This window comes from Danio rerio, chromosome 4 (genome assembly GCF_052040795.2).
Source record: "Danio rerio strain M-AB ecotype USA chromosome 4, GRCz13ab, whole genome shotgun sequence".
NCBI classification, from domain to species: domain Eukaryota; kingdom Metazoa; phylum Chordata; class Actinopteri; order Cypriniformes; family Danionidae; genus Danio; species Danio rerio.
This window is the reverse complement of record NC_141024.2, coordinates 11,180,001-11,198,901: the sequence shown is the minus strand read 5'-3', so window position 1 is coordinate 11,198,901 and position 18,901 is coordinate 11,180,001. Positions and strand designations below refer to the sequence as shown.

Genomic DNA, 18,901 nt, shown 5'->3' with positions numbered 1-18,901 from the left:
GAGGATTACTGTGGATTAGAACTGGGTCCCTGCCAACAGATGACCCCACAGTCATGGACAAATAAGACTGTGCTTTAAAAAAACCTTGAGAAAGACGACAGTCCCGACTGCCTTTAGATGGATCAGTTAAATAGATCTATTAACTTAACCATTTATTCTTGCTACAATGTAAGATGTGATCTAAACCATTAAAAATACTTTTATTTGTACAATTTTATTAAATCAGAATGAGAGAGAGAGAATTTTGAGTTCATTGCCATATCAGCTTTGGTGGCTGTGTCACGGCAAAAAAAAAAGATCAAGTTTACCACATTTTATAAATACCAATTTTCTATAATTATAAAAATATTCTAACAATTAAATGTAAATACACAAGATTAAAATACATAAATAATAATAATGATAATATATAAGATCATATATAAGAATATATCAAATCTAAGGTTTAATTTTGATAAAAATGGGACAATTTTAGAAGGATTTAAATCAGGATAAATTTGTCATATTTAATAAATACCCGTAAACATACACATTCATATTCTGCAGTATTATTATTTTTATATATTATTAGCATTTCAAATGTGAACTTTGCATACACCCCTCACAAATCTATCTTTTAAATTTATATTTTTAATAGGAAGCAATTTAATATTATATTAGTGCATATACATTAGATTAGTCAGTACTGAAGCCAAATCTGGAGCTAATCTAACAAAATTACTTATGATAACGGTCCACAAACTAGTATAGCCAAATTTATATGTTATAGAAAAATATTAAATACAAATATATGAAGAGAAAAAAAATCAAGAGAAGCAGAAAGATTGAAAAATTTAGCTGAAATTTAAATTTTTGCAATATTTTGCTTGAATTTAAATGTCATCTTTTAGTTTCTTAATATGTTTGGTGACTAAAATATTATTTTAATAAATTAATCAGTTTAATTATTCTGTTTTGTTTTTCATGCATCAACATACATTGAATATATTGACTGAGAAATGAATCAAAATATTAATTTTCAAAATGATGGTGAGCAATTATGCTGAGCACTATATGTATTTATTTTTTGTTATTGTTATTCTTTCTTAAAATATATGTTTTAAAGCATTTGTGTATTAGTTTTAGATATATTATCACTTCAGCATGTAAAAATCCAGCACACCATACAGCAGTTAAAGTATTTAATATTACATTAAATACTTTATATTAATATTCATCACATTCATATGTGAATATCTCAGCTTTTTCCAATTACAAATAATAAATAAAACAAAATAAACCTAAATAATTTAATCTAAAGTTTAAGTTAAATAAAGTGCTCAACTTCTTAGTATTTGCCAGCTATTTCTTCTTTTAAAATACAAACTATTTCTTTATTAAAACCTACTTATGCCGCGGCCCCACTGTCTGAGAGGTCAGAGTCAGCTTTAAATATCTTGCTTTTTTCTCCATCTGAAAGTATTAGAGATTACAGGCTGTAACAGAGGCTAATGGACTGTAATCAGGGATTTTGCATTTGTGTGTGTGGCTCGCCAGGCATGGGAAAGCAGATTCAAAAATTAATCTGATAAATCAATCAAACGGTGTAGCGAGTTTGAGCTGACACATAAGAAGCCAGATCTGATTACCTTGAAAAAGGCAGCGACGGCACAATCATACTACAGACTCTTTGTTCATTGTTTCCCAGCTCAAGCTGCTGTGTTTTACAACACTCGCCGCAAAGTCCACTCAAACTATGTTTTTACCAATTAGATGTTATTCCACAAAAACAAATCTCTTATGTTAAACGACTGGCAAATTTTAACTGCTCAGTTTGACAGTCTCAGTTTGTTTTATACTCTTTGTGTTGGGTTTACCTGGGTCCGCGATGTTCATCCAGGTGAATGTGACAATGTGGCATGACTGGTTCGGGCCGGATCTGAATTGTGATCACATCAAATGGGACTTCAGCTCGATATTCCTTCACCCATGCGCTAAACGCTGGCATCAGCACCATTGGAGGGTCTGTGTAAAGCTGCCTCAGATGTGAATCAACACACCTGCCTGAAAAACAGCAGTACGGAAAATGTCACACTGATTACCAACACTTGAAAGTGTATTTTATTAGGGCAAGATTCTCAAGGTGAATATAGTAAATCTAATAATAATAATAACAGTTCATAAATTTAGGACAAAGACAAGGATTTAAAACTAAGACAAGATTTAATAAAAAATGATTTTAAAGCTATAATAAACTACATACATGCAGAACAGACTGTCCAAGTCAGTTGGCCTGATTGGGTAGCTTTGCATGAACAAAGGAAAATTAAGACCCTTTTAAAATGATTTACTTTCAGCGAGACGGGTTTTTTTTTTCCAAATATATATTTTTTATTGAACATTTTTAGTGCAAAAGTAGAAAAATAATATCTGTCATACATGTCATTTGAGTTCTGACCCCCATATGAAAAAAAAAAAATAATAATAGTAAATAAAATTAAATTGTAATTAAATAAACAATAAATAAATAATAATAATAACACTAATAATAAAAATAATAATGACAAAAAATACAAAGTTAGATTGCAAAAAGGCATATTACATTTCTTTTGTCTAAGCTGAGTTTAACAGACAAGCTTTTAGAGACTTAAAGGCTCCTATATAATCAAAGAAAGGTTCCCAGGTCCAATAAAATAGAAAAGGTTAGTTCTTCATAGTTGTGGAGAAAGCCTCAAGTGGAATTATGCTGCAGACTGCAAGCAGCCATTGATTTAAACTGGGCAATTTAAGATGTTTTAAAGCCTACATTTTTTTTTTTAGACCTTTTAAGACCCTGCAGATACCCTGAACTCATGAATAAGCTTTTTATCTGTTATTTATTTATTTGTTTTTACTGAGATTCCTTCACTCGTGCATTAAACACTGGCATCAGCCAGCACCTGCCTAAAAAAACAGCAGTACAGAACATTTAATACTGATTATCAACACTTCAATAAAGTGCATTTTATTAAGGTAGGATACTATTGGTGAAGGGGGTAAATCTAATAATAATAATAATAATAATAATAATAATAATAATAATAATAATAATAATAATAATAATAGTAATAATAGTAATAATAGTAATAATAGTAATAATAATAATAATAATAATAATAATAATAATAATAATAATAACAATAATAATAATAATAATAATAATAATAATAACAATAATAATAATAATAGTAATAATAATAATAATAATAATAATAGTTAGTTTAACATTTTTGTACAACATGAATTGTAAATTCATGCATTATTAAATTATATATGTGAAGATTTGCAATCACTTCTAGCTTGAATACTTCTGGCCTATAGGTTTTTGAACATATCAGAGCAAAAGGTTTTTGCAAAGGGGATTTTTGGTGTCTCTTTTTATCACTATATAAATCAGAAAATACTGCAAACAGATATTTTTTTCAAAGGTTTGTTTGCATTGCAGACAAAAAAATGTTGTAATATATATAACCAGGCGAATTATGCATAAACATATCCCTCTGTTAATGAATTAAACTGTAAAGTCTAACGACCACAAGAGCTGCTGACGTGGAGATTTATGGCTCAGTGCAGTGAGAAATAAAAAATGAGAAGTTGACCTTCAGGATATGTTTTGACACAAACTGATAAAGTGGGATCAAAAAGCACACAGTTTGTATGTACAGTTTGTAAAACATGATGTATGCTTGCTTGATACTTAAGAATCAATGAAGATTACTCTTGTGTGTCACATGCACACTTCTTTATGAGCAATTTGGGTGAACAGACTTCAAACACAGGCATATAAATCTCTCAGATTTGATTACAAATATTTTATTTTGGGTTCTGATGTAAAACAAAGCTCTTATAGGGATGGGCAGGACATGAGGCTGAGTAAACGATGACATACTTTTAATTCCAGGGTGAATAAATACATAATAAAAACAGCTGGTTCTTTGTATATAAAAAAAATCCAGCATAGATCTTCTAGTCAGACTAATAAGTTACCACATGCTACTTGCCTTTTCCTGACAGTAATTCTGATGCCTCTGGGCTCCTTGAGTCGTCCAAGCTATTGGAAATAAAGAAGACAGTGATTTTTACTTAAAATCTAAAATGTTGATTGGAAGGAAGAAGTGTTAACAGACTTTTTCCGGGAATATCATAAGTGAGCCTTTAATGCCTCCACTTCTTAACATATAAAAACAATCAGTGCTGGCCTGACAAATTCTCTTAATTTGTTGGAAAGACTCTAAATGATAACGATTCGTTCTGCAATCATTCCTCGATTTAATAGGATGCACAAATATGGTTATATCATTGCAATCCCCAGCCAACCAGATGCAGACAATTTCACATCATCTAACAAGCACACAAACCCAAACCTCACAGACAACAAGACCTTACATGACTCAAAGGGTTTTTGCAGGTTTTACCAAATCAAATGTAAGACATTTAAGACCATTATTAATGAAATTTCAGACTTATACAGGGATCAATGTTAAGGATTTTTTGGGTCAGTGAAAAATATTTTATGTCAAAAAATCAAATGAGACATTTCTTACCCACATATTTTAAATGATGTGTCAAAACAAGCAAACTCTAGTTGTATATACACATTTTTTAATGTAACTTTTCTTTAAACAAAAAACACTATATTTAAAAACTGTATTAAATCAAATAAGTGCACAACAGTCTGTCCAGGTCAGTTTCCTCACTATATATGATCAGTACATGAAGAACAAATATTATTGTAAGAACGACAATTAAACCATAGTGGTAAATGTAGTTAATCAATAAAGTTTGGTTGAAAGTTGCATTGAGGTTGTTGGTGATTGGATGGGCGTTGGCCTGATTGGGTAGCTTCACATGGACAAAGGAAAATTAAGACCCTCTTAAAATGATTTATTTTGTGAGAATTTGTGACTTTTTAAGGCCAGAAAATAATTATTTTTGAAGTTTAAGACATTTCAAAGATTTTTTTTTAAAACCCCATAGACACCCTGGACTCAAGAATAAGCTTTTTAACTTTTGTTTGCATTTATTTGTACTTGTCCTGACTATATTTTCAATGACAAAATGACGAAACAAACCAATACAAAACTTAAAAGGAAAAAAAAATAATTATTTTAAATTACAGAAAAACAAAAATAAAAAATTGTTATAAATGTATTTTATTATTAATATAAATAAATAAAAATAAATAAATAAATAAACAAGAAAAATTAAAATAAATAAGATAAATAATTAAAATAAATAAGAAAAATAATTAAAAATATATAAATAAATAAAAGAAAAATAGAAAAATATAAATAAATTAATTAAATATAAATAAATAAAATAAGAAACATAAATTCAAAATATTTACAAAATAAATAAATAAAAAATATATAAATAATAAATAAATAAATAAAATAAATAAGACAACAAACAAACAAACAAACAAACAAACAAACAAATAAATAAATAAATAAATAAATAAATAAGACAACAAACAAACAAACAAACAAACAAATAAATAAATAAATAAATAAATAAATAAATAAATAAATAAATAAATACATGTATGAATGAAAACAATCAGTCAGCATCTCTGGATTTTCCCAGGTTTCTAAACAAAGACAGATAGTGTGACATAATGAGAAATTAAAGTAAAACTAATTAAATACATAAACGCAAACCAAAATCAAGAGGTTTGGGACTTATTGTGTGAGAGAGACTTTTAAGAACAAATGTTTAGACTGGACGGCAGTTGAACCCAGAGCCCCCGGTGCTTAAATCAACGGGACCCTTGCCTTATTTTTTTCACACCTGCAGCATAACTCATCTGATTACCGGTGAAACAATACGGCGTGATGACACGATCGAGGGAATCTGTTGTATTGTGTAAGTCTAACCTTTCAGTCTGATGTCTTGTCGTGTAGTAAAGACTGAGCTTTTGGAGCAGAGCCATGAGAGCTGGTCTCCATCCATAATCCTGTGCGCTGAGGGGCTTTTTCTGGATTAGATCATCAGCAGGAGGAGATACAGGATACAGCTGCCAAAAAAACACACACACACACACACACACACATACATACACTAAATTTATTTAACAGACAAAGATGCACAACAGGGACAGATTAATAATGTGAGCGTTTTATATCGGAAAGAGCTTTCAAATATGTATTAGACTTAGGATGAAGTCAATTCAGGAAAGATTTGAAGTCATATGTTGTTTTACCAGCTGAAAGGGTCCTGGATTTCTGAGGTGCCGATTGAACTGCACCAGTAAATGCATCTCATCTGGAGGCAGACAGAGAGTGTTTGGTTCCTCACAGCCAGCATACTGAAGGGAAAGTTGAACAATAAAATCAAGCTTATTGATATGCATTAAAACACTGTAGTGCATTTCACCAAGCAATAAAGAAGAAAACGAAGTTCAAGCAAATAAGCATAATTTGGCTGTTTACAAAATACAGGAAATGACTGATTTGACATTTTAATACCCTTTTTATTAAACGGGCCTCATGCATGAAACACAAGCAAAACAAATTTCTTTGTGAACCATTTTTGGAACAGAACTGAATGCACCAATTAATGTAGGTCCAGCTTCAAAACATTTCTTCTGCTTGTGTTTCCCATATTTAAATATTGTATACATATACTTGAATTTTGTAAACTCAGATAAACAGACTGTTATAGCATTGGACCAAATAAATGATTATGTATTTAACATTGGGGTGATTCATTGAAACAAAGTTTACCTCAAGTTTTCAAGTAATTATTTTAAATACAGGAATATCTTAAATTTTGTAACTTTTTAAAAAATTATTATTATTATTTTATATTGCTATAAGCAAAATAGACTTTAAAGGGGAAAAATGCTGATATTTATTTGACAGCAAATTTAAATGGTTCCAAATTGATGCTTTTATTTGGTAATTTAACTACTTTTACTACTACTATTGTTATATTGTTATATTAATAACAATACAATTAATTTAAAAAATCTGTAATAAGACACATTTTTACCCTCAAAAAGACTGTTTGGATATTTTAACTATCAATTAAAAATAAATAAATAAATAAATAAATAAATAAATAAATAAATAAATAAATAAATAAATAAATAAATAATAAAAAACAATAAAAAACATGGCATTTTTAAACACAAAAAATAAAATGAAAAAGTAAAAATAACATAATAAAATATGTAATGATGTAAAAAAATTAAATATGAAATGATGTAAATATAAACTAAAAATAAAAAATAAAATAAAGTAATGATGTAAAAATACAATAAAATAAAATATATAATGATGTAAAAATGAAATTAAAATAAAATAAAACATGTAATGTAAAAATAAAATAAATAAATAAAATATGTAATGATGAAAAAAATAAAATAAAAAACAAAATAAAATATGTAATAATTTAAAAATAAAATTAAAATAAAATAAAATATGTAACAATGTAACAATAAAATAAAATAAAATATGTAATGATGTAAAAATAAAAATAAAATAAAATATGTATTGTAAAAAATATTAAAATAAAATAAAATATGTAATGATATAAAAAATAACTAAAAATATGTAATCATGTAAAAAAAAATTAAATAAAATAAATAAACTTGCATATAATAACATAAATGCATAATGAATATTGTTTTTAACCTTTTGATTCTCCTCCTGTATGTTAACTCTGGAACTGGGCACTGCAGATTCACTGTTGCATGTTGGGAAAAGCAGTTTGAGAACATCCTCCAGCATATACTCTTTGGCTATCTGCCCATCGAAGTGATCCTTCATTCCATCAAAGTGTAGGTCAGTCTGAAGCTGAGACAGAAACCAAGCAGACAAATTAGAAATGTGAATGTTTAAAGATAGACTGCCATCTAGCGGTCATATTGAGATTTTGCATAGTAGTACATCAATTTTCAACCATATCTCTCAACACACAAAACTTTGAGAGTGGCATCCTTACCTTCACCACCACTGGACGAAGAGAAGAATTATAGAGCAACGAGAAGGTCATTAACTGAAAACACAACTGACACCTAAAGGGAAAACAGAGAAAACATGCATGGGTTTACAGATTATCAAGTTAATGATTGCTTAAAAAGATATATTCTATTATTTCGATAATGATTATGATTACAATTATGATAATCATTATTATTTTCCTTCAGCTTAGTTCCTGATTATCAGGGGTCACCACATCGGAATGAACCACCAACTACTCTGGCATATGTTTTTACGCAGTGGATGCCCGTCCATCAGCAACCCAGGACTGTGCTAGGAAATATTATTATTATTATTATTATTATTATTATTATTATTATTATTATTGTTATTATTATTATTATTATTATTATTATTATTATTATTAATAATAATAATAATAATAATAATAATAATAATAATAATAATAATAATAATAATAATAATAATAATAATAATAAAATATATTCCGGCATGTTAGAGTAAACAAAAATCAGATTTTAAAACATTCATAAAGATTTTTAAATTTTAAATGACAAAACAACAAGTACAATAATAATATTACTACTACTTCTACCACCACCACTACTACTACTATTACTACTACTACTACAATTAACAACAACAACAACAACAACAACAACAACAACAACAACAATAATAATAATAATAATAATAATAATAATAATAATAATAATGCAAAATCACTGAAGTTTAAATTAAATAAAGATCAGCAGTTTTCCATTCACAAAAACCCACTTATAAGCTTTATATAACTTATAAGCTTATATATATATATATATATATATATATATATATATATATATATATATATATATATATATATATATATATATATATATATATATATATATATATATAACAACAGACACATTATTTTATTTCCATCATGTTTGATAAAGTATGGGAAGGCTATTATGTTGATGTGTTTCTAACCTGGGTGAGGAGCTGCTGTCCTTTGTGCTGAACAGCGCAGCTTTAAGGACTTCACTGATAGCATGATTGATGTGTCTGATCACCTGATGAGAGACAACTGAACCCAGTCTCTCTCTGAAAAATACCTGTAGCTGAGAGAGAGAAAGACAGAGAGAAAGAGAGAGAGATTTTATAACAAACATTTATTGCAAAGCATTTTATTACAAACAAACAAACAAACAAACAAAAAACTATTACAATTCTTTAAAAATAAAACCTCAATATGTACGTATAGGTAAATACACATAAACACCTACAAAAACAGTTTAATCTAGATTTACAATATTATAAAATACTCTTTTTCACTGCAATCATGATGTGAAGATTAAATACTCCTCACATATTGGGCTTAAAACGTTTCCACTAGACCAGGGATGTCAAACTCAGTTCCTGGAGGGCCGCAGCCCTGCACAGTTTAGCTCCAGCCCTGCTCCAACACACTCACCTGGAGGTTTCAAACAAGCCTGAAGGACTCAATTAGTGTGATCAGCTGTGGTTAATTAGGGTTGGAACTAAACTAAGCAGAGCTGCGTCCCTCCAGGAACTGAGTTTGACACCCCAGCACTAGACCATTTGAATTTAAAAAAATCATTGAAAAATGAATTTGAAAATGAAAAATGAGCTTTGAAAAAATGTAAATATGTAATTACTCTGTTTTATCATATTGATAAAAATCATCAAAACATCTTCGTTAGAAATACCTTTGATCTTGAGAGAGAAAGAAAGATCAAAATTCAAGATCAAAAAATAAATTTAAAGATGAAGAGCATCAATAAAGCAGAGATCACGTTCAGCATCTGTTCAGTCTCCGTAAACAGATTGTGGCTCATCAACAACTTCATCAATACTGGTTTAACAGTAGACTTTCACATCTACCAGCAAGCATGCCAGTAACTCTCCTCCTTGAACAAGATTTTTTTTTTCTATGACGGAATTACCACTAGAGGGAGATAAAGTCCAAACTAAAACTTGCTGACAGCTACAGTTTATTTACTTTATTGTTTTAATTATATTTTGGATATATTGTCATTTTAACTAAGTCTAGTTGTTAGTTAGACATTGCACATGAGTTTCTGTATTTAATATTAAGGTTATTTTGTTAGTGCATGCTGTTGAGTCTTTGTAGTTTATAGTCACATTAACAGATCTCAGTCATTGCTTTTAGGTATATGCTTTTATATGTATGAAATAATATGTCTGTTTTAGACAATTTAATGTCACTATTCGGTGTAGTTTCTATTAAAAGCAGCTGAGCGCAATTGCATTAGACTATAAAAGTGACAAATAATTTTCAATCAGTATTGAGGTCGATAACTTTAAAAATAGCTTGTAAATTTCACAATTACTTACACACAAAAAGGAAAAAACTGTAAAACATACTTTAGAAATGATCAGTGTTCATTTGTGAATAAACATTTTCTTGCATAACTTGGCATCTTGAATTGATTTCCAATGTTGCAGTGCATTCTGGTATTGCCTTGTGAGAAATTCTTCCTCAAACATTAATTAAAACAATATGGATTTGAAGATGCCTCTTATATTCACCAAAATCAGAGTAAAAAAACACACACACGACCTAATGAAACTCTAACAAACAAACAAATAAATAAATAAATAAATAAATACAGGAATGTATTAATTAATAAATAAATTTACAAATAAATGCTTAAATAAATAAATAAATAAATAAATAAATAAATAAATAAATAAATAAATAAATAAATAAATAAATAAATGCATGAATAAAAAAATAAAAATGCATGAATAAATAAATAAATGCATGAATAAATAAATATAAATGCATGTATAAATAAATAAACAAGTGAACAAACAAATAAATAAATCCATAAATAAATAAATGCATGAATAAATAAACAAACAAACAAATAGATAAATAAATGCATGAATAAATAAAGAAATGCATAAATAAATAAACAAATGCATGAGTAAATAAATAAATGCATGAATAAATAAAGAAATGCATGAATAAACAAGTAAATAAACAAATGCATGAATAAATAAATAAATGTATGAATAAATAAACAAACAAACAAACAAATAAATAAATGCATGGATAAATAAACAAACAAACAAATAGATAAATAAATGCATGAATAAATAAAAAATGCATGAATAAATAAATGCATGAATAAATAAACAAACAAACAAACAAATAAATAAATGCATGGATCAATAAATGAATGAATGAATGAATAAATGAATGAATGAATGAATATGTGAATAAATAGAGCATGAATAAATAAACAGACAAATACTAAATAAATAAATAAATAAATAAATAAATAAATAAATAAATAAATAAATAAATAAATAAATAAATAAGATTATTATTTAAAATAATAATCTTATTACTGTGTTGACAAAGTTTACATCTTGTGTAACAAGATCTTTCTTAAACCTCACTAAGATGCTGATCTGGTGCTCCGGAAACATTTATTATTTTGTTGATGTTAACAAAATAATGCTGGTTATAATTTCTGTGACACATTTTGCTTTGTACATTAACTTTATAGACATGCTAGTATGAATACATTAATCCACCAGAGAAACCATTCCATTGTACAGAAACAGACATAGCAAGTTGATAAATTAAAGTGTGATGACTTAGTTGCACCATTAGGGGACAGTCGAAGAAAAAAATAGCTCCACATACAGTGCACACACTGTAGTTCTGCAAACAAATGTCTCATGATGGTGAACACAAATACCAAAGACCACAATGGAAAGAGCAGTGAAGGCTTTAAAGTGATCTGCTTGTTTGTCAAGGCTCTTTTATCAACACTTGAAACTCAATAAACATGATCTGTCTCTTATTAGATCTCAATGTGCCCTCCAGCTGTTTACGAGACACTGAACTCAAGCCTTTTCTGCCATGACATATACAGTCTCTCTCTCTTTCCCTCTCAGAAACACACACTGCAATGCAATGAGAGCAGTGTTTCGCAGCTGTGTAGAGGCCTAATAAACATCACATGGGGAATAAATGTTTAGCCAAGCCTCCATCATCATCAGTAAATGGCAGCGTAGAGACCCAAGCAGCAATATTAAGACTGGAGAACTCTCCTCTGATCCGATTTAAAGGCATAATCGCTTATCAAAATAGCTAAAAGGCACCTAATAATGATTTCTGAGCTCATGGGTATTGAGAAGCAGAGATATTGCTTTATTTAATCCATCTCAGTGGATGGACAATGTTTTCTTACCTCAGTGGCGTAACTAGCTTTATCCTGGGGAGTTCTGACCAGGGCTGTGCGGTGGAGGAAAGCGGTCAGTGGTGTTGCAGAAGTAACCAGGACGTACACGTTTACGGTCGCATTTAATCCCTGATTGTCTGAATGGTTGTGTGTGATTGGCTGCCTCCTGTAGGATACAAATCACAATAGGGCTGTTGAAAACATTGCCTTTACAACATTTTTGGTAGACCATTTTTTTTATACTTGACATAACTCACCATGCATCATTAGTATTTTGGATTCCCTCTAGTGGAGATGTGGAAAAGGCGCAGGCTGAGGGGTTTATGGGTAATGTCGCTCCTGAGATTGAAAAACAGAGAGTGAGTACTGAGCCATATTGATGTTCTCAGAGGAAGACACACACACTGCACATGCATCGAGATGAAGACCAAAGATATTTGATGCAGACCTCCAGACATGTGTTGTTGATTGTCACAGCTTCTCACACATGCTGGTTTGTTCAGTCATAAATAAACTGGAGCTCTGTTCAAAAACACATCGAGCTGCCTTAATGCTAAACGTCTACATGCTGTTTTGGAATGTGCAATTAACATTTTTCTTGCTTCATCCACCATGCTAAAATGACTTTCAGTGTCACGGTAAATACTCAATTGCTTATGATAAAATCCATGAGAGTTTTAGTAAAACAATGTTTTTATTAAACAGCGAAAGAAAGTCTAAGGCACTTGAAAAATGTGGAAAAAATATTAAAAAGCCTTGGATAATGGATATTCCTTAAAACTGCCTACGTTTCACACTTGCCTTCATCAGGGCACCCAAGTGCTTGTCGAAGCACGTATAGATGCAGTTTTTTTAAGGATTCGCCATGTCAATAAACGCTTTTTAACATTTTTTCCCACATTTTTCAAGTGCCCTTGACTTTCTTTTGCTGTTTATTCTGATGAATCTCTTACCCAAAGAGCACCGATACATTAATTAAGCTACCCCTGATCACTTTTTGTTGGATTTTGAATAGATTTTTATTGTTTAAAGAAATCTCATTTATTTGACTAGAAAATAAAGTATAAAAAACTGTAATGTGAATACAGTTGAAGTCAGAATTGTTAGTCCCCCTATGTATTTTTCCCCATTTTCTGTTTAACGGAGAGCAGATTTTTTCAACACATTTCTAAACATGATAGTTTTAATAACTCATCTCTAATAACTGATTTATTTTATTTTTGTCATGATGACAGTAAATATTATTTTACTAGATATTTTCTTACACTTCTATACAGCTTAAAGTGACATTTAAAGGCTTAATTAGATTAATTAGGTTGACTAGGCAGGTTAGGGTAATTAGGCAAGTCATTTTATAATGATGGTTTGTTCTGTAGACTATCAGAAAAAATATACCTTAAATGGACTAACAGTTTTGTCCTTAAAATGGTGTTTAAAAAATTAAACTCCATTTATTCTAGCCGGAAAAAAAAAAAGACTTTCTCCAGAAAAAAAAAATATTATCAGACATACTGTGAAAATTCCTTGCTCTGTAAAACATCATTTAGGAAAAAGTAAAAAAAAAAAATGAAAGGTGGCTAATAATTCTGAATTTACTATATATATATATATATATATATATATATATATATATATATATATATATATATATATATATATATATATATATATATATATATATATATACATGCATACACACATATACACACACACACATTCATAAATCATACTAAAATGCTGACTTGGTGCTCCTGTAGCACTGTTTATTTATTTATTTGTTTATTTGTATCACCATAATTATCATTAATGTCAAACACTGTTGTGTTATTTAAGCCTTTTTTGCAAACGTCCATACATTTTGCAGGAATCTTTGATGAATGCAAAGTTCAAAAACATGCAAGCATCAAACACATTTTACAAAAGTTATTATAAACATAGAAAGTGGATTAAATGCACGTAACTTTCCCACACATAATGTATCATTAATTTTACAAAATGTGGGAAAAAAACTATACATGGGTAAAAATAATTTTACTGTCACCTAGCCTTAATATTTATATAAAATTGAAAAAAGTAAATAAATCAGTCCTTAACCCAAACTTTAAATCAGGGGAGCCAAAATCCAAATATCACTGAGAGCGGCAGGAGGAAGGTAAATACTCCAAAATGTATTACATTACAATTTTATCATGGGTAGTTTCCATTTTTTTTTTTGTAATATTTCAAAATAAATAGAAAAACGTTGCTTTAAATTGCATTAACTAATGCAGTATAACTTTTTAAATGCAGTACAAACATAAACAATCACTTTAACACACTGGAGTTCAATGCTAAATCCACTAGTCAAGCAGAATCTGCCTTTAAAAATCTCTGCTTAGTCGGGTGACAAATTTATTTACATCATTTAATTGAAATATTTAATTTCAGTTAGCTTTTAACAATAAAACAACACACAAACAAACAGGGGCTTACATTAAGTTTGAATTGACAATCGCGAAACCATCCCCCTCATTCTCCCTCTCTTCTCAGATGGAATGGCGGGCCAAATCAAACGTCACCGCAGGCCCTAGTTTGGCCTTCTCTGATATAAATGATTACGTATGTGTGTATGTATGCACTTTAGAATGCACTTTATTTTTAAGAGCCACAAGCAACACAATATGACATAATAAACAGCAACTGATAAAAGCTGCTTCATGAAGTTTTTCTCCAAAATGACTATCCTTTATTAATGTCCTATGTAAATTACAGCTCACCTAATTCAACGCCAATAGATTCCAACGTGTGCGCAGTGTGTACAAACAAGTACTTTCTAGATATAATCAGAATTAGTAAGTGAGTGAGTGATCTGGCACTGCTATGCGAATGAAAATGACTTCCCAGATTAGTAGTTATAATGTCATAAATGATCAGAAACACACACACACACACTCTTTAGCCCCAGAGAAAGCATTTCACCACACCCCACAACTCAAGCAATCCTTAATAGTCTTAAACATGTCTACAATCTCCAATCCACCCACACACCACACCAGCCTTGGGCCCCATTTCAAACGAAACACTTGGAAAAACATCAGGGTCTCCGTAACCCGCTCTTCAGCCAAAGTCCCGGTCACTCCCAACCCAAATGTGTGAGCTATGCAGAGTTTACATTCAACTTGGTCACTGACCCGTCCGTGTCATGTGTATATTTATGCACCCTACAGTTCGCCTGCCTTCAGATACGACTATGAAGAAGACTCAACCATGCCCAAGCCAAAACCCCAAACACCAGGACTCAATCGTTCGTGTTTCTGTGGGCGTTCGGCCAGCAGGAAGGACAATATTGTTTCAGAGCAAGAGACAAAGCCTTCTTTTCTGAAGCTGGGCGGTCTTGATGCTGCAGGGGCAGCGGGTGAAAAATCGGTCATTATCGTCACTAAACGTAAGCATTGTTATCCTCTTTCTTTGAGGTCTTTTAGAATGATGATAATTGGCTTAAAGTAAATTAAAAATAAGCATGATCAAGTTCAAAGAGCTCTCTTAATTCACCGTCCTCTTGATGTACACAGAAAAGCTACTTTATAAAGAGAGATCAAGCTCATGTGGCTGTTATTAAATGGCATTTCTGATGTGCTCTTAGCTTTTAATATTGCTTGCAGCAGAGAGTTACTCGCGGTAAATATCACCCTTGACACTGACCTTTATAAGTAATTACAGAGGCAACCTTAAAACACTCCAATACACACCTGATAGAAGACATGTGCACATGCGTGCGAGCACACATACACAGATGTCAGTTAAATTGAGAATGGTCTTTGTTTTGCCAACCGATTTAAATGCAGATGACTTGTGATATAACAAAGCAGGAGGAAAAAGTTTCTTCTAATGAAAAAGCTTAAGTCATCTAATCAAAGCCAATAGGGGTCCTCATAATTAGTTTTGAAGCCACTATTGTTGTTGTTAATTAAAACCGAATCCATTTTAAAGTGTTTTTGGTAATGTATGCAAGTTAAATATTAGATTAAATAAGAAAAAACGAGAAATTAACTTTTACAAATGTTTGCAACCAACCTAAATGAATTTAAATAGAAGAATCAAGCACAAATTAAGCATGAATAAGTTAAAATTAAATTAAATTAAATTAAATTAAATTAAATTAAATTAAATTAAATTAAATTAAATTAAATTAAATTAAATTAAAAATTAAATTAAATTAAATTAAATTAAATTAAATTAAATTAAATTAAATTAAATTAAATTAAATTAAATTAAATTAAATTAAATTAAATTAAATTCTAAATAAAATGAAAAGAAATGAAATGAAATTTTTTTAAATAACATATTTGGGCCAATTACTAAGAATTAAAATGACACAAAGATAAGTCAAATAAAATGATGAAATCAAAATGATGAAATCAACCCTTTTGTCAAATTAATTTGAATTCAATTAAAAAAACTGTGAGTTTCTTATTGTTCTTATTGATTATCATATCTTATTGTTTCAGATGACAACATAATGTACATAAAAAATAGACTATTCATGGTGTATGCGCTATTTTTAAAAATAAATGTATTATATATGTTTGGTAAGAACATTTCATAAATTAACAAGAAAAAATGTTTAATCCCCTATGTTGTGATGACTATGTTGTAACAATGCATTGTGCAATTACTTTTCTACTAATTCTGTCTTAAACAAGGATGTCTTGTTAAAATTAAAATTAATTTTAATAATATTTATTTACCATTGTCATGGCTCCAAATATACATTGTAAAATATTCCTGCTTACCTGGCAACTTGCTGTTCGTCAAAAACCGGCAGACTCCGCCCATGTCCAGAAACGCTCCGGCAAAAGCTGGTATTATGTTAACCTGTGGGAAGATTTGACCCCAGAGGGATCAGAGGTCAGGGTTTAACCAAGACCACCATGACGGATTGTTCAGAAAACATTTAAAAGTGTCATTCTAATGCCTTAAGATCTCATGAGATGACTGATGGCTTATGAGCGAGTGATTTAATAACTGAGACAGTAAGTAGCAGTTGTTCTTGGATCACATCCAGAGCTAGAAGTGACCCAGGAGACTCTCAGCAGCTGGGATATGTTGATCATTACATGAGCATTACTATATACAGGTTTCAGAAGAATCTGAAGTGAAACACAAGGATTCAGCCTTATTAAAGCCGGCATTTAGAAAATGAGTAGTCAAGGATGCAGGAATGTTTTACAGCATCCTGGACTGAATCAACATTCCCTTTGAATCTCTGGATTGGATCTTATTTCACATGCATTTAAAACCAAAGTATTTGGCATAAGCACTTGGCTTTTGTGTTTCCTTTTCTTTCTCAGTTTCAGAACATATTTTTTGAATGATTGTGCATTTGATTGAATCATAAACAGGAGTCTCCTGGATGTGATTTGGATTTGCTTGGTGGTCTTACCCTCTGGTGGTGCTGTGGATGGGCGAAGTTGATTTTACGCAGACAACTCTTTTCAGAGCCTTTTAAGCATATCAAGACAGACCAGTCTCTTCCATCTGTGTTCAAGAGAGAGAATATATTTAGCACGCAATGAAGAATTAAAGCGAGAAAAAAAAAAAGATGGCAAGATCAGCACTGACTGTATGCTGATGACAGTTTGCCAAAAACAGATGATCAAGGCGGTTACATACAAACACACACGATTTTCTTGGTAATTCAAATGAGACCACTTCTGTGTGTTCATTATAATTGCTACTAGTTTAATCCATACTCTATTCCTAAACAACATTTTATATTGTATATGCATTAAGGCTCTCAAAAGGTGTGGTTCGTACACTGTAAAACCTAAAAAGTTAAGGTAACTCAAACCATTTGAGGAAACTGATTGCAACAAACCATTTAAGTTCAAAAACTAATCTTAATGAGTACTGTGATCTTAATCCATCCAGTAAACAAAGCAATTTGAGCACAATAAAACCCAATAAATGAAGAGAACTCAAACCAACTGAGTACTGTAAAACCCAATAAGTTAAGGCAACTCAAATCGTTCGAGGAAACCGAATGCTACAAACCATTTGAGTAAAACTAATCTATATGAGTACTGTGAACTTACTACATTTAATTTGAAGTAATTAGATATTTAATTAACTCATTACCTACACTGTAAAAAGTTATTCGTTACTTAAAGCGAGTGAACCAATTGCCTTAAAAGCAACAAGTTGACTATACAAAAATAAACACATTGTAACTTGGAACTGTCAAATTGACTGAATTTTTATAATTATGCTAATTGTACTCACTTTTTTTTAAAGTCAACTAATCCCTTTTTACAGTGTCAGACTATTTTAGCACGTCTGTTTTCAGATAATTACTGTAATTACCACAATATTAAATATTTGGTGCATCATTAATTCTATTGAATCTACACTGCTAGTCTGTATTGAACTTAGAAGATGGAGTCTGGAAGAGCCGTCATATTTTAGGTACTGTCAATTTGCTGGATATACAGAAAAGCTGGGGGGAAAAAACAAATATAATAAAAGTGTATTGGAAGTGATTAGTTTGATTTTATTTTTTAAAAAGTGAGTACAATTTGCATAGTTATAAAAATTCAGTCAACTTGACAGCTCCAAGTTACAATGGGTTTACTTACTTTATTGTTTTAAAGTCAACTTGTTGCTTTTAAAGAAATGGTTTACTCGTATTAAGTAAACAATTACTTTTTTCAGTGTTCAACACTGAGTTCA

The 18,901-nt window shown here is 30.1% G+C and overlaps 1 protein-coding gene across 1 annotated transcript in view; it reads right to left on the bottom strand.

Annotated features, from left to right (window-relative positions):
• cped1 (cadherin-like and PC-esterase domain containing 1) overlaps positions 1 to 18,901 on the bottom strand; it is an 89,729-nt gene that overhangs the window by 47,610 nt on the left and 23,218 nt on the right. Inside the window, exons 3-13 of the mRNA XM_087248038.1 lie at positions 17,616 to 17,710; positions 16,966 to 17,047; positions 12,451 to 12,532; positions 12,203 to 12,359; positions 8,940 to 9,070; positions 7,966 to 8,038; positions 7,656 to 7,817; positions 6,221 to 6,325; positions 5,895 to 6,034; positions 4,016 to 4,069; positions 1,857 to 2,039 (exon numbers count right to left, since the gene is read on the bottom strand). Of these exons, the coding sequence (XP_087104164.1) occupies positions 1,857 to 2,039; positions 4,016 to 4,069; positions 5,895 to 6,034; positions 6,221 to 6,325; positions 7,656 to 7,817; positions 7,966 to 8,038; positions 8,940 to 9,070; positions 12,203 to 12,359; positions 12,451 to 12,532; positions 16,966 to 17,047; positions 17,616 to 17,710 (1,264 nt within the window). The remainder of the gene's footprint in view (positions 1 to 1,856; positions 2,040 to 4,015; positions 4,070 to 5,894; positions 6,035 to 6,220; positions 6,326 to 7,655; positions 7,818 to 7,965; positions 8,039 to 8,939; positions 9,071 to 12,202; positions 12,360 to 12,450; positions 12,533 to 16,965; positions 17,048 to 17,615; positions 17,711 to 18,901) is intronic.